Here is a 16,400-nt window from a genome sequence, read left to right as displayed (position 1 = left end):
ATTAATCTGTTCCTCTCTTATTCTCCAACAGTACCATGCGTTCTCTGTCACTGAGCTACAAAACTTCCTGGTGTTCCTGGGGAAAGAGGAGGCGGAGCGCGTGCGGGCAGTGGGGCATAAATATGCCATGTACCGACAGAAGCTACAACAGGCCCTACGACAACATGACCCCTGACCCCCTCACCTGTTACCTTATGACCTCTATTCAGGGAGAGACTGACGCAGCCATCTATTCAGAGACTGGGGCCGGAGCTGAACTTGTGTCCGTCCCCCTCCCCCCCTCCACAGATACACACAAACACACAGTACATCCATACACACACACACAGACGTGCACACTTTCTCAGGACGTATACAAACCCCCCCCCCCCACAAGCTCCATTCTCTCCCTGAGGAGAGAATCGGGGGTTGACAGCGGCGTGAGACTCTCCAGGTGTGTGGTCTGCTCGCTGGTCGGACATGTAGTGTTTTCATTGCCAAGGACACAAACAGAAAGTTTTCCGAACACTTTCTGTGTGTGACACTTGAGATTTCATGTGGGACTGATGTGAATCAATGGTGTTTTTGCAGACTCCATCTTCTTCTGCTACTGCTGCTGCTGCTACTGCAAGTGTTACTTATGCATGAGTCTCTCAGCTCATCCCCTCTGCACATAGTTAGAATAGAAACAGAAGGCATGATTTCTTTTTGCTGCATCTGTGTGGGATGGAAGGACAATCATACTGTGTGCTTCTCTTTTTTGTGATCAGAACTGGTGTGCATAGGGTTCTCACAGGATGTTTGATTGGAATATGTGTGAATTTGTGAGGGAGGGGTTAACGGTGAGGTACTTGCCAATCTTGGAGCCCATTGGCTATCGAATGATGACGGTTTAAGGCCTGGTCACACATATACGCACATAATGTGAATATCACAGGTCAAAGTTCACCAAAGTTTAACTCCATGCAAAGCCACACTATAAGATTTGCTTTACCAGAGGAAGCAAAAGTTTTATTTACTTCCTCACCTACACCGATTGAAAGCAAATGGAATGTTCGTCACTGAAACATTTGCATGTGTGACCCCTCTTAGGTTCTGGGGGCAACTGCCAACATGTTGGGGCTTCTGGTGTAAACAGCAGATATCTGGCCGTCTTCCATTCACTGTCCAGACAACATTTGAGCTAATCTCTATTATAAATTAAAAAGCAGAGAGCCGACACATTTCGGTCAAAGTGTTCCGTTCTTTTGCTCTTCACACGGGCTGTTTACCTGTGGGCCACGAAAGCCTGCTCAAACCTGATTGGTCAAACTCGAGACACCAGAAGGCTTCTAGCCCCAAAACCATGTCCCTCGCCCACGGATTCGGCATTTTCACAAGCAGAATCTGGTTATAGAGATTAGGTTCTGGCTACCAGTGCTTCACCTTAAACAAAGGGAAGGAAGCAGACAGCTTTGTTTGTTTTCAACGCTTAGAACAAGAAGGAAAGAAGGGAAAAGAAAGCGAGATCCATTCTCTCAGGGAGCATGTGTTGAGCAAAGAAAAAATTTAAAGTAGGAAAGAGGAGCCTCGCCTCACTTCAGTTCTCATCTGTTCAGTTAAATGCCATGTGAAGGACCTGTGTGGGAAGATGCTGTCGGGTGCTTCACTCGACAGAGAGGTCCTCAGTCAGACTCAGTTACCACCTTTCTCCTTTCTCCTTGCTCCTTCAAACAGGCACTTGATCCAAACCTCTTCTTAGAAGATAAACTGTGACTTCATTCCCCCCCCTGAATCCTGATCTGACCCACCTTGCATGAACTCCACCTGCAAATACAGGGACAAGACAATTTACAGATTTTACACTTTGCATACAACGCTATGGGATATGGGTTGTAACTGAATGTGAGAGGAGTTTTGTGTAGACCAAAGCTTAGAGGGACAGATCTATTGAGAGAATTTTAAAGGGAACAGAGACATTTGGAAGTTTATTGAATTAAAGGTAGTGTATGTAAAAAATGAAACCCGCTTCTGTTTTGCACATATTGATGCAGGTCACTGAATGGCCCACAACTATGGGGTCTGGGCATGCATTTCTGTTTTCCTTTTCTTTTTATCTTCCCAACTTGCACCCAAAAAAAGAAACTATAAAATTCTATAAAATTCATAATAATGGCTATGATGTACCAACGATGTGTTTGCAATGCATATGTATTATGTAGACACTGGAAAAAGAGAGACAAGGTTTAACTTTGTTGTTATTACAGATATTAATATTCCTTTGGTATCATTCCTACTGGTATGCATGTGTGTGTGTGTGTGTGTGTGTGTATGTGTGTGCGTGTGTGTGTGTGTGTGTGTGTGTGTGTGTGTGTGTGTATGTTTGTTTGCTCTTCTAGGGCAGTGAGGAAAATGTGAATTCTGTTTCATGATGAGTGTCTCTGTGTCTTCAGCACTCCATAATTAGGCCTCACTTACCAAATATTAAAACATATAGCGCAGTTAGTGCACATTTACTATCAGACAACTATAACTTTACAACTGGGTTGTTTTGGAAAATGTATCAAAAACTTAATGCATTTTAAAAAATAATTTGCAGAAAACGTTCACACATCCTGATGGTTCTTTATTTATTCCGTGCGCATACTGATAAATGAGGCCCGTTGTCCATAAGCACATGCTTCTCAGTGATCCTATAGTCCCTGTTTAACATCACCACCCAAAGCCCAAGCTGTTCTGCTGGCAGTGCCTTTTGTTTCATGTGTTATCCCTCCTGTGCAGACGCTGTGTTTCAGCACACAGGTGCCTGAGTGTGTGTGTGTGTGTGTGGGTGGTTCTGCATGTTTGTTGGACGGTGTTGTAAATCTTTTCCCTTGTCCCCCTATCTCCTTAACATGTGTGTCTGTCCAACAAATCCTGTATGTTTGTGTGTGTGTTATTTATTATATTTCACACCATCCACATGATAAACATGTGTAGGATGTTGAGACTTAAAGCTTTTTTTTGCAATTCATTTTGTTCTATTTGAAGAAGTGTGTATAGATATATCGGTAGAACTGTACAGAATATCAAAATGAAATAAACAAGGTCATCTCTTTATTTAAGTGCTCTTTATTTATACACACACATACACACACAAAGAAAGAGAGAACACAAAGTGTCTTCAAATGCTTGTGTTTGTACTCACGTCAAGGATAATTGAGAGTTGTGGATGAAATACAGGTACACACACACACACACACGCTTATGTTTATCTAAAAGAATGAATATCGAGATGTCCCAGGGGCTGAGAAAACCCACTGGAACACATGCGGTAGGTGAAGTACTAGGTAGCTCCTAATAGGAGCATTATAGGCTGTGACCCCCAAACTGGTGGGGTTGCTGTGGCACATGTCATGGTCATTTCTACAATTCCACCTTAACAACGAGGAACGAGACACAATTATCTTACAGTGTTGTCGCACTTTAATGCAAGCAGTTCTTTGTCTTTATACATTTGGCTCATCTCTCCCGCTCAGGTTGGGGTTGTTACAAAGTCAAAGGTCAGGATCTTCTGATGAGATCCAGGGAACAATGCCTTAGTTAAAGCAATCAGGCCAAGATTCATTCAGTTGAACAGGATACAGCATGATCAAGGTTACATTGTGTGAGATTCAATCATGATCAATCAAAGGGGAAATTAACATGAACATATTGTGGTCAAAATGTTACATTTCCCTTACACACACAACCCTCCTAATTTGGGTTGAATTCTAGTTAGAACATCTGCAAAGTTTCATCGGTTCAGTGGTTTCCGAACACCAGGGGACCGTAATCAGCTAAAAAACACATTCCGAGAAATGTTGACAAACGTCTTGTCCTTATAAGAAATAAGTAATTAAAGATCAATTCATTTTAAAAGAAATGTTATTGGTAGCTGTTATTACAGACATCACATGGACCCCATCATCATATTGTAGACAGCAAAACAAGGGTTTCAGTGCTTGCTTATTTTTTGTTTGCTTCTCTGAAGAAAAACAGACATCCACCATTCCTCGGTTGTTATCCAGACAAGACCCAAGTTAACTGGGCCCGCTTGTACAGCTTTCAAAATACCAGCAGGGGGCAATACACAATCTGAACTGAAGCGTCATCCTGTTTATTCTCCATGCAGATGATAAACTGTGTAAATAGACACATGTGAGATTTTGTTTTCATGCATGCTTCACATGATAACTCATTTCGATTTTACCATGACGCTCACAGTTCCACTCTTCCATCTTTGATACAACTGTGTTTAGTCTGATTCCGTTTTCACAGGACATTCAAAATAAGATGTTGGACCAGTGAACCCACAGGTGTCAGTGTCTGGCACATGCTCCCAGACCAAATACAGCCAGAACCCTCTCGACCCCCCAGTGGACCTATAGGTAGCTCTGCACCTGGCCCCATCTTTTGCTGTGGTTGTAAATTCACTGGCTGTGATCAGAGTCCACACACTCACACCTTGAACCCTTTTGAGAGGAAAGTGCAATGAGCAGATCAGTTTATAGGCATTGTCACTCAACTCTCTTTAAACACCACCATCTAAGAATAATCAGCATGGCCTTAAAGGCTGGCTGCTTCCCAGAGGACCTCCTAAAACTGTGTCAGTATGCTTATTTATGGCGGCAAATATAGACAGACCCCCTCTTCTCACCTCTGAGAAAGAGCTAAGATTAGCATCACCCTCTGCCCAGCATGTAACACCGTCTGAATTTAGCCTGTTCCCCTCCTCATGCCTGCGTGCTCTCACTTCGTCTGTCCTCTGCCCTGCCCCTAACTATATCTGGACCTGTATAGATCTCCATATCCTCTCCAATTTCAATCCACGGTTCAACTTTCCTAACAGGGTATGCAAAGTGAATGGGCAGCGCTGTGCAGGCCTGAGGAGACGTCCTCCTAGCATTAAAGCTGCTGTTTGCATGATCAAGTCATCTGGAGGTTATCTTCTTAATGAATCACTTCTGTCTATGATTTATAAAATGTCAGAAAATAATAAAATAAAATGTCCCTCTCCACCTTTAAAAGGACCTGATCAGCAGTCCAAAAGCATTGAAATATTCAATTTACCATGACAGCAAACTATGAAAACCAGCAGATAGGTATGTTTTAGAAGAAAGACGGTTGAAAACAGCCTCAACAGTTAAGCCACCATCAAAAAAGTTTTGATAAACTACTTAATTAATTTAATATCATATATATTTAGATAGATAGATAGATAGATAGATAGAGTACTTTATTTATCCCCGAAGGGAAATTAAGTTGTCATAGCAGTCGGTATATTTGAATACAATAAAATACAATACAATACAATACAATACAATAAAATAAAATTATTTACCCACCTACCTACCTACGTACCTGTTTATCTATTTATTTAGCTATCTAACCCCAACATGCACACACACACACACACACACATATTATGTAAATGTCATTAATGCTTCACTAATAATTGACTAACTCTGTAGAGATAGATACCAGTCTGCACGCTGGCTGCAGGTCTCCAGCTGGCCGCAGTGGGGCGCTGCTCAGCCGGGAGGCTAAGCGCCGCCCCCTCCCTGCTCCGTGCTGCGGACCACAGGCTCGGAGAAGAAGAAGACGCCCTTAGCAACAACACACCGCTGTGATGATAAGACGGAGCTGCGGATACCGGAGAGGATCGAACACCGTCGCTTTACTGCTCTGACTCCAGCGGAAGCTTTCATGACAGAGGGATGCTCCGGCGGCTCCTGCACTCCTCATGGGGCTCCAGCGCAGCTAGCGAGCTAGCCTGTTGAGGCTAGCCGTCCGCGACAGACGAGCCGAGCAGCCCCTGAGCCGTCCCGAAGGAGGACACCATCCTGTGGGGGGTTTCGCATCGCCGTCTGCTAGCTCCACCGTCAGCTAACCGGGACTAAAGCACGGGCATGGTGCACGGAACCGAGCCACTGCACCGACAGAGACAGGCGAGGGGCACACGGGTCCGAGCACCGACGAGCAGCATTTGGACTCAGACTATTTTTAACGGAGGGAGCGGCTCTCCGACGGACCGCTGTTTGTGTGGCTGTGCGAGCTAGCTGGCTAGCTAGCAGAGGGAAGCGACCCCCACCCCCACCGCCGCCTGCTCAGGGTTTTCAGCCTCAAGTCGAGGCTAATGTGCTCCGGGAATACTGTGAGAGACGCCCTGTGAACACGGTGCTTTCTGTAGACCCGGGATCCATCTACACACAGAGACAAAGGAGAGAGGAGCTCAGTGCGAACCGCAGCTCCGGGACTCCTCTCGTCAGCCGACACGTTGAAGCGGTGAATGCTCGCAGCTAAGTTTGCTACTCTAGGTTGAACTTTTCCACTTTTTTTTAGAACTCTGGATTTTTTCTTCACTTCGGATGCTGGCATCACACATTTACTGCAATCATGATGATAATAAGCAGAAAACCAGAGGGCCCAATAGCAACAGGTAACCACAACAAAGAGTTGTGCATTCTCTCTCCACACCTCCGGTTCTCCTCGTGTGTTTGTTCTTCAGCTTTGTGCATGAGTGGGTCGAGCTGTGGTCTCCTGCCCCGGGCGTGTACAGAACGATCTCGTGTACAAAGACGCTTTGATTGACACGTTTTCTCTCCCAGTTTCGGGCTGACATGCCAGCCAGACCCAGTGAGTGTGTGGATTGATTCGACTCAAGTCTCTGAAAACATGTTATCTTCTGCTTTGCAACTCCTTATCGATCATGAGCCTGGTGTTTGTCCTGGAGGACGGAGCAGGAAGCATCGAGTGATCTCATGTCGTCTCCATAAGCGCTTTACGGTCTCTCCTCCTATCACTGATAATCTTCAATGTCGCTGTCAGCTACTGCTACTTTTTTTTTTTTAAAGTTTTTAAGAATTTGCACTTTGACTGTCATCGGGATCCCTGTCGTATATTTACATTGTCATGTATAGTAGATATCAGTAAACCCTGTGAAAGTGGACCTTGTCCTCAAGCCTCTGTCCTGTGCATGTTCTGTACATGTAGTCTTTAGGATACCAGGAGGATAAGAGGAGGAGGACAAAAGCCTGTGTCTCTACCACGCTCCCACATCACGTTTTATGACACATGATCTGCAGAATGTCTATTTGCTTGAACCCTGTTCTATGTCCTTTGCTGTGCAGACAGAGAGAGGAGAGAGGGGTCTTACACAGAGCTGAACGCCAGCTGGACATAGTAGGCTGGATGTTTGGTTACTCAGAAGTCTGGGCTGTGTAAAAAACAATTCTGCAGGACAGTTTGCTTTGACAATAACGTCAGATGCAGTACAAAAAGTGCTGCATCAGCAATTAGGAGTTTGCAGAGAGCTAATGGAGTCTGTGCTTGGTTAATATTGCGTGTACGGAGCCCTAATGCCTGTGTTTGCTGTGCAGTGCAGGTCTAATGCATCTGTATCCAGGCAGCAGGTCTAATCTGTCCCGGACCTGCTCTGTTGACGAGCCAGCGCAGAGGGACATGGGCTCTGACGCACCTGCACACGGCTGCAAGAGCCTCAGAGCGAGAACACAAGGCCCTGCCACAGGTTTTGGGCTTTGGCTAATGAGCTAATCCATCACAATAGCTCTGTAAATTTCTTCCCACCTTATTTCCAGCTATTGGAGATAACTGGCAGCTTGTGTGTGAGCTAAATGGCAGGTGAGAGAACAGCAGGCCGACGAGGGGTTTGTCACTTGAGAAACCTGCGTCCTCTTACAGTCCCAGATGTCCCTTGCATCCATCCCCTCTGTGTCACCTTACATTAGGTGTTTGGCCACGAGAGGTGAACCCGCATGCAGCCCTGTTGAGTGACAAGTGCCCGCATCTCTCCATATGAGCTCTATTTCTGAGCACACCTGGTGTGTGCACTACATGACTCTGCCTGGATGAACAGATGGACAGACGGAAAGATGCTGTCGTCACAGAGGCATCTGTTCCCCCTATTAGTCCATTAATACCACTTGCAGCGCTAGCGATCCGGGACCCTAAGCCCTATCTAAGCTGGTCAGGTCGGTGCCATGGCCTTGGGTACAGTGTATTGGAGGCAATAAATTGAATGGTGATACACCCAATAATGGGCTTGACACAGTTTAGGATGTTGTGGCAGATAGTTTGCAGCCACACTTGTCTGCAGTGCCCAGTACAGTGGGACTTTCCTGCTTAGGCCACTTATAAGGATTTGTTGGCCCATTCCAACTCTTTTGTTTGAGTATCATGGTATTTATTGGAACTTGTGGGTCGACCGGTGAAATGATCAATGGGACTTTGCTTGGTTTTGAACAAACAAGCGATTGTCTGCCTCTCTCTCTGGGGATTAGATTGCTTTCATCCCTGTGAGTGTGTCTGAGTTGCAGATTTGATCCACACGGACATCTCTCTCTCCTCTCCAGCACGCCACGGCGACGGCCTGTATGACTCCTACATGAGGACAGACCACATCCTTAAGGACGACGCAGATCCGAACAGTCCGTCTGGGCTCCCCCCGATGCCCAAACACACAGTAAGTAACACACACAAACACAAACATATGCTCAAAGCAAGCAAAGCACTGTTTCCTGTGCAGGAGCACATTGTGTCTGGAGACATCCTGTTCCTCAGAGAGATTCCCTGCTCAGCCCTGTTCCTGTTACACTCCTCCTGTCCTCATTCTTGCTTTTCTTTGCAGTTTATCTCTTGTCTAATCAAACTCTCCAACCTGATATTCAGTCACGTTTTACGCCCTTCATAAGAATAACTTGATAATAAGAGCAGTATTGATATACTGCCTTGGGGAATAGAAGATGGTGTGTCTCTGTGGACAGTTCTCCACTACTGTATGAGCTTAGCCAGGGTGAAGTAGCCATTTTGTGTCTAGCTTAAGTAAATGCAGAGATCCAATGGAATGTAAAGGCCATGTGAACCTGATGTTTGATCATGGAGAACATACAATAAATCAACCAATGGACCAGTAAACTGATACGGCATGGTCTCCATTTGCTTAAAACACAACTCGCCTCATCTGCTCGGAGAAATAACCGGAGAACCAGTCTCAAAACATTCTAATAATAAATGGCATGGACAAAGTATTTATTAGCTCAGTAAATAAATACTATTAAAGGTCAACCTTTTTGCTGATATCGTTTTATAACTATAAGTTTTAAATCCCGAGTACATCACTCTGAGGTCTACGACTCCCTTCCTGCCATGTGACCCATTGTATTAAACCCCTTTGGCAGAAAATGCACATACATAGAGACCGCGGTCCTCCTAGGCCTCTCACACCATTTGATGGGAAAAAAGGCTGGTATGAATAATTGTAAAGATTTATTGGGCTTGAAAATGTGACCCACAAACAAAATCACTAATCATCAACCCCCACCCCCACCTCCTTTCTGTCTCGTGTAATCCCCCCGTCGGTGGGCTCGCGTAGAGGTTAGGCCATGTTTTCTATTCTAGTCCCGTCCTTCTTCCTTTGTATTTTCTGTCACGCTCACGGAGGTGATATCCTCTGTTCAATGTGACCGACGCTCGCTCGTCCCAGTTCAGTGTGTGCAGCGCCCGAGAGCAGCCTCATGCTCTGTTAAAGTAATAAAGTGATGTCATGCCTGTTCTCTTTTGGAGAAAGGGACAAACTTATAAAAAAAATTGTCGCAGCACTCACGTCCAGGTTGATTAATCAGAATAATGGGTGAGTGGCTGGTCAGACAATGTTGTGTGTGTTACCCAACTGTTATATCTCTGTTACTAGGATTTGTGGATATTTGGGACAGAAGTCTGTGTCTCCTCTGGGTTGTGTAACTCTGTGTTTGTGGGCTAAGAGACAGAGAAAAGCGTACTTATGTGTTTCTGTGACAGCAAAGAGATTAGCTCTTCTCCATCTGTTGCACCATGCAGATTTGCACACAGAGGCCTCTCCCCCCCCACCCCCAATATCACCTGTGTTTAAAAGAAGATTCACACACTCTGCTCTTTGTTCTCATCAGTGGGCCCCTTCCAAAATTGTTTTCCTCTGATAGCGCCCCCTGCCCGGTCGATCAATAATCTAACACAGTGGGCGCTCCACATGTAGAAAGTTTGATTATTTAGTTTTAAATGGCCTCATTTGGGTCTGTCTGTGTGTGTGCGTGTGTGTGTGTGTGTGTGTGTGTTTGTTGAAGGGGCTCAATCAATGACATTCTCTGTGTTTGTAGCACAGCCTTGGGACAACAGCTGCATGGAACCCCGGGTCAACAGTGGGGCTGTTGTAATAAGTTAATACTATATGGTTACATGTATGGAAACCCATCCTGCATTCAAAGCCTCTATTTTAGGCTTCAAACCTAAAACACAAACACACCGAGCTGAGTCCTCTTTCAGTGGATCTTGTCAACGCCTACTTCAAATGTACGGCTCCTTGTTGTGTTGTCTTTATCAGCTGACACGTCCTCAGCTGTGTGTACGGCTTTAAAGTCAGGCCCTCCATAGGAGCAGAGAAAACTATGGGGAAAACATTAGGGTCAAACATTTCCCCTCCTTTAAATAGGTGGGACCACTCGTGTCGACGGCCAGAGAGACCCACTTACTATGCTTCTCTCCAGTCTTTATATAGGAGGGCACTGCTGAGTTTGTGTGTCTGCGTGTCTTATTAACAGCCACACTGCCTCTGCAGTTTAAGAGTATAATCAAACTTTAATGACTGTGTTTTCCCTTGTGCTCCATAATCTTGCGGAGGATTCTTTCCGCTGAGGAGAGAGAGAGGGAGAAAAGAGGGAGAGACATAGAGGAATGTATTCCTGGGTTTGCTGAAACGAAGCTGTTTACTGGCAGACAAGAGCGAGACTCGGGAGCTTTCCATAAACTCTTTTAGCCCTTCAGGTCCCCTCAAGCAAAGGTCGGCCTGTCACTTTTAATGTTTATGGGCAAATGTGTTCAAAATAGATCATGCAATATACAGTGATTGTGTTGTCCAAGTACACATGCAATCCCTGTTCCCCTATTTGTTCTGTGCAGATCTACAATAGGTGGGTTATAGGTTTTAGTGACGTTGGTCTTAATAAACACCAATCCAACAATTTAAATCCGTTTTAAGAAGTTAAAGGCTGGACTTCACAAAGTAAAGGATGATTGTTGCGCTGAGACAAAGATCGCTCCTACCTATTACCTAATTGCCAACAACGCACTAAGAAACAAGCAGGCAGAGATGTGGTGGTTTTGCATACGTTATGGTGGGGGGGATGGGACTGTTTCCTATCTGACTGTTTGTAGATCCAGTTGTGCTGGTTTATCCACTGCAAGCCTCATTTCTGATCAGGATCTCACTGTCCACGACATTGAACTATGTCGTTAGCATAGATGTCTGGATTCAGCAAAACAAGATCTGCTACATCGTTGCACTTTTTGTCTACTGCTTGATTTTAAGTTTTAAAAAGCAGACTTCGCTGTGTTTCTGCCTGAGAGACCTTTCTAGTCTCTGAACTTTGCTTGTAAAATGAACTTAAAATTGATGTTTTTACTTATCAAATATTGATATGATATAATCCAACAAAGACACAATTTATGCTGTTTGTTGTTAAATATACTTATTAACATACATTCATGGAACACAGTAAAACATGTCTTCATCACAATGAAGTACAGTATCTACTGTTTAATGACTGCAAAGTGGAGTGTTTACTTAGTGGATGGTCTTTTCATTTTACCCACTGTCTATCCATTCTCTTCTTTCTCAAACAGGTTGTCAGTAACAAGACTGTGATGAGGGAGCAGGTAACCGTGCGAGGTGGCCAACTGAAGGTCAAGTACATGTACGAAGACGCCACCAACAACCGGAAGATAAATGCCATAACCACGGCAACCACCCAGAACAGTGGGACCATTGGTCAGACGCACAGTAAACCTGCTGCAGTGTCCAGTCTGTCCAAAGAGCACAGTGTAGACAGGTGAGAAGGATGCACGCAGGAAACAGTGAAACTTCAAAATGCCTCTCAAAAGAATGTACCAGTAACACCACTTTCTGGTTTTCCTCAGCACTGAATCCAGTAAGGGTTCCACTGAATCCTCCGGCACACATGGAGTGGGCAGTGGAGGGAGCAGTGGGAAGCTGTGTGGCCCTCTCACTCCTGACCAGGCTCAGAGACTTTACCGATCTCAGCTGACCACCCTGGAGCAGACGGAGATCCACACCTACCCGGACATCTACTTTGTGGGACCCAATGCAAAGAAGAGGCCTGCCGTCGCCGGCGGCAACAACAACTGTGGCTATGACGATGAACAGGGCGGTTACATTCATGTCCCCCATGACCACCTGGCTTATCGCTACGAGTTCCTCAAGGTCAGACAAATGTTTTGATACTCAAATTAATCTGCATAACCAATGATTTTAAGGTCAGCCTCAAGTCTTATCTCCCTTTTTTCTCCCTTACAGATTATTGGGAAGGGAAGTTTCGGACAAGTGGCCAAGGTGTACGATCATAAACTGCAGCAACACCTGGCTCTGAAAATGGTGCGCAACGAGAAGCGTTTCCACCGGCAGGCGCAGGAGGAGATCCGCATCCTGGAGCACTTGCGCAAGCAGGATCGGAACGGCACCATGAACGCCGTGCACATGCTTGAAAACTTCACGTTCCGCAATCACATCTGCATGACTTTTGAGCTGCTGAGCATGAATCTGTACGAGCTTATTAAGCGCAACAAGTTCCAGGGCTTCAGTCTGCCGCTGGTCAGGAAGTTTGCACACTCCATCCTGCAGTGCCTGGAGGCCCTGAGCCGACACCGAATCATCCACTGTGACCTCAAGCCGGAGAACATCCTGCTCAAGCAGCAGGGACGCAGCGGCATCAAGGTAAGACACCTGCCTCACTCCAGGACCCATGAGATCAGTTTTCTTGCATCTGCTGTTCACTCGTATTAATTATTTGTTCTCCGGTCTCTGCCAGGTGATTGACTTTGGCTCGAGCTGCTTCGAACACCAGCGAGTGTACACTTACATCCAGTCTCGCTTCTACCGGGCTCCCGAGGTGATCCTGGGTTCACGTTACGGCCTTCCCATCGACATGTGGAGCTTCGGCTGCATACTCACCGAGCTGCTCACCGGCTACCCCATGTTCCCTGGCGAGGACGAGGGCGACCAGCTGGCCTGCGTCATGGAGCTGCTGGGCATGCCTCCACAGAAAATTCTGGATCAGTCCAAAAGGGCAAAGAACTTCATCAACTCCAAGGGCCACCCGCGCTACTGTGGTGCCAACACCCTGCCCACGGGGGCCACGGTGCTGACGGGCACCCGCTCCCGCCGCGGGAAGATGAGAGGCCCCCCCGGCAGCAAGGAGTGGAGCGCTGCCCTCAAAGGCTGCGAGGACCCCACCTTTACTGACTTCATAAAGAAGTGCTTGGACTGGGACCCCTCCTCTCGTCTCACCCCCAGCCAGGCCCTCAGACACCCCTGGCTGTACCGCAGGCTGCCCAAGCCCCTGCCCGGGCCGGAGAAGAGCCAAGGGGCCACGGTGAAACGGCTCCCGGAGCACCACAGCACCTCATTCCCCTCCATCATGGCCAAAGGGGGCCCGGGCCTAGGCACCGCAGCTGCCAACCACAAACTGAGGAGCAACATGATGGGAGATTCAGGGGAGGCCATACCTCTTCGCACGGTCCTACCCAAACTTGTCTCATAGAGAGAGAGAGTCCTAATTTCCTCTCTCACTCCACTCCCCCCCTCCTCCTCTGAACTTCCCAGGAGGAGTCAGAGCCCGGGAGAAAGTGGAGCCTAGGTTTTAACTTTTGACTTGTTTGGTTGTTCTTTAATTTTGTTTTCTACTGCGAGGTGTCGACACCCCAGTTCATGGTTTTAAATAGTAGCTGAACACGGGGAGGGAGGATGAAAGAAACACTCTAAAAAAAAGTTTTTATACAGAGGATTTTCTCGAGCGGCTGTAGAGTTTCTGTATCGCAGCCGGTTTGATTTCAAATGATGCTTTTTAAAATCTTCCTCGTGTGAGTGGACAGCTTCCTTAATGAGCCAATGTTTTTAACCTGCCTGTGTCGTTATGTGAGTGTCTCGAGCACACCTGCACTGTCACTTGCCTCAAACTCTTAAACACTCGTAGGACGACACCCTCTCTGAAGGAGTCGTTTATACGAGTGCTACTTGAAAAGGGCTACAGAGATGACTCTTTATCAGGTTAGAGTAATCAAATATTGATTTGTGCAGCAAACATCAGTTGCTAGAAAAAAGAAGAACCATGCTCTAGTGTTTGGGCCCTGACACATGACAAACGTATCCCTCATGTATGATTCCCTTGACACAGGAAATGAGGGGCTGGCATTATGTAGTGAGATAATTTGAAACGAACATTTTTTGGCAATAAGTTTCACATTCTCATATTTCTAATTGAACTCTTTTGTACCTTTCCTGTTCCCCTGGTGCTTGAATGTCAGCTGAGTTTGTTGAGTTAGTAAAGCAGCTTTCAGACATGCACTGAAATCTGCAGTTCCTCCGTATTTTCGCGGGAGGAGGTGCATGTGTGAAAGCAAATGTCCCGAGTGTGTCGCTCCGCAGTTTCTGCTGACTTTATCCGTCTGACCTTCTAGTACAATGTCCGTAGAAATCATGGAGAAGTCGATGTCTGAACAGAGCATGGGATTCCCTTACTGGATTCACTGCGAGTGTGTGTGGGGGGGTTGATGAGTACAGATGCAAAAATTAAGAAAAAAAAATCTCCCAATGAAAAAGCGGGGTCATGCAGGAAGACTAACTAAGATGTCTGTTGTGAAGAAAATCATGTGATCTCCGCAGCTAGTTAATTCCTCACTTCCTGCCTCTGTCTTCTGAACCCGGCTGCTCCACCCCTGGCCTGAAGATGAGACTGCTGGTAAACTCCGGAGCCAATTCTCCGGAGTTTGCCGGCAGGTCAAATCTGAAAACGGCTTGTGTGTGTGTGTGTGTTTGTCCTTGAGCTTTGTGGTGCCACTGTGAGAGGCGTTGAGAGGGCATAGGACAACCTATTTGCAGCCCCCTCGTTTCTTCCTCCCTCCTTCATTTGAGTGGAAACGGGGGGTGGGGAGAACACTAGCTCCACTCAAACTTTGTCACAGAGGTGTCACCGTCACACTCAGTACTTCACAAACTGGTTTTAAGTGCGAGATTGCAGTGTGAGGCAGAGAGAGGGAGAGTTGGAAGTCATTACACGTACCCGCCTGCGGAGCTTAGTGTAAGGAAAAATTTGGGGATGTTTTTAGGAGTGTCACCTGTCCGTCCCTCTGATTGGTTGCTCTGATCATTGGCAGTGTATTGAGAAGGGTCATGGGGGTAAAACGGAGGACGGTATGTTTTAATATGAGCCAAGATTGTTTGTTGTTATGTCTTGGGGAGGTGTCGTTGAGGTGACAGAATGGGCCAGTGACAATGTAGGGTTTTTATGGTACTGCAGAAAGAAGGGTTTCTCAGGGAGACATACTTGATACATCCCTTCATCTTACATGAGCCGTGTTCCACTTACAGTTCCTCTGTCCCCACGACGGATGAACATGCATGCACCTCTGTCCACTGAGAGCGAGAGAATGCGAGAGTGTGTCTGCGTATGGAGGTCTGCATGCTCCACAATCTGACCTAGATTCTCTCTCCTCCTCCCCCACCATCTCTTTCTCCCTGTCTCGTTATTCTCCCTCTGTCTCATGTAGGGCAGGGAACCTCTTAAACTCACACATATAAAGTGTATTATGGTGCTGTCCAAAAAAGACCCGTTCACACACAGACACGCACACAGAGACACGGTGCATGTTGCTCTATGGACCACACCGCTCGGAGATCTTTCTCTCGACCCCCGTTTTACTACGCGAAACTGTCAGGGATTTCTACTCTTGTCTCCATCTTTTTTTTTCTTTTTTTTTTTATAGAAGTGGTTTCTATTGCTTTTCACTCCAGAATATCAGAGGAGGTAAAATGCAAAATGTGGAAAAAGAGAAACTCGTATACTGTCATGTTGTACTAGTGGTGTGCGTTAGTAGGAGGGTGTTTGGTGTTCCAGCATGAAATCACAACCTGTTATCAGACTGAGTGACTATGAGAAGAGAAACTGTACAGTAACCAAATGAAGTTGTGATGGTTTCTTTTTCTAAAGAAAATAAAAATGATTATTAACTGAAATGTCCTTTCCTGGGTTGATTTCTGCTTTTATAACAGGAATATTGTAACATTTATAAAACTAGCCAGCTCACATTATACAAGCAGAGGTGTATTTTAACAAGAGATTTACCATCACTGTTTAGCTCTTGCTGATATGGATTGTGATACACATCCAATTCAGTGCATTTAAAAAACAATATTTTATCTAGTTGGACAGTCTCCAATAAGTAAATCCAGGAATACACAGCAATGAACACAATTTGTTGAATTTCTTGCTTCATTTGAACTCGGTTGGAGCTTGACTTCACCTTTGGGTCTTGCTCTTGCATGTTATTCTTCTTCCAATGCTTTAGGAGAATGCTAC

At 45.9% G+C, this 16,400-nt stretch overlaps 2 protein-coding genes across 2 annotated transcripts in view; both read left to right on the top strand.

Annotated features, from left to right (window-relative positions):
* rassf5 (Ras association domain family member 5) overlaps positions 1 to 2,308 on the top strand; it is a 28,668-nt gene extending 26,360 nt beyond the window's left edge. Inside the window, exon 6 of the mRNA XM_061069564.1 lies at positions 32 to 2,308. Within this exon, the coding sequence (XP_060925547.1) occupies positions 32 to 175 (144 nt within the window). The 3' untranslated portion in view covers positions 176 to 2,308. The remainder of the gene's footprint in view (positions 1 to 31) is intronic.
* Positions 2,309 to 5,594: 3,286 nt separating this feature from the next.
* On the top strand, positions 5,595 to 16,057 carry dyrk3 (dual specificity tyrosine phosphorylation regulated kinase 3). The gene is made up of 6 exons (XM_061070555.1): positions 5,595 to 6,418; positions 8,352 to 8,461; positions 11,653 to 11,858; positions 11,947 to 12,250; positions 12,344 to 12,760; positions 12,855 to 16,057. The coding sequence occupies exons 1-6, from the start codon at positions 6,376 to 6,378 to the stop codon at positions 13,584 to 13,586; spliced, it is 1,812 nt and encodes a 603-aa protein (XP_060926538.1). The 5' UTR covers positions 5,595 to 6,375; the 3' UTR covers positions 13,587 to 16,057.
* The last annotated feature ends 343 nt before the right edge of the window (positions 16,058 to 16,400 follow it).

Source organism: Limanda limanda, chromosome 4, assembly GCF_963576545.1.
Source record: "Limanda limanda chromosome 4, fLimLim1.1, whole genome shotgun sequence".
Classification (NCBI taxonomy): Eukaryota; Metazoa; Chordata; class Actinopteri; order Pleuronectiformes; family Pleuronectidae; genus Limanda; species Limanda limanda.
This window is presented reverse-complemented; position numbering and strand designations above follow the sequence as displayed.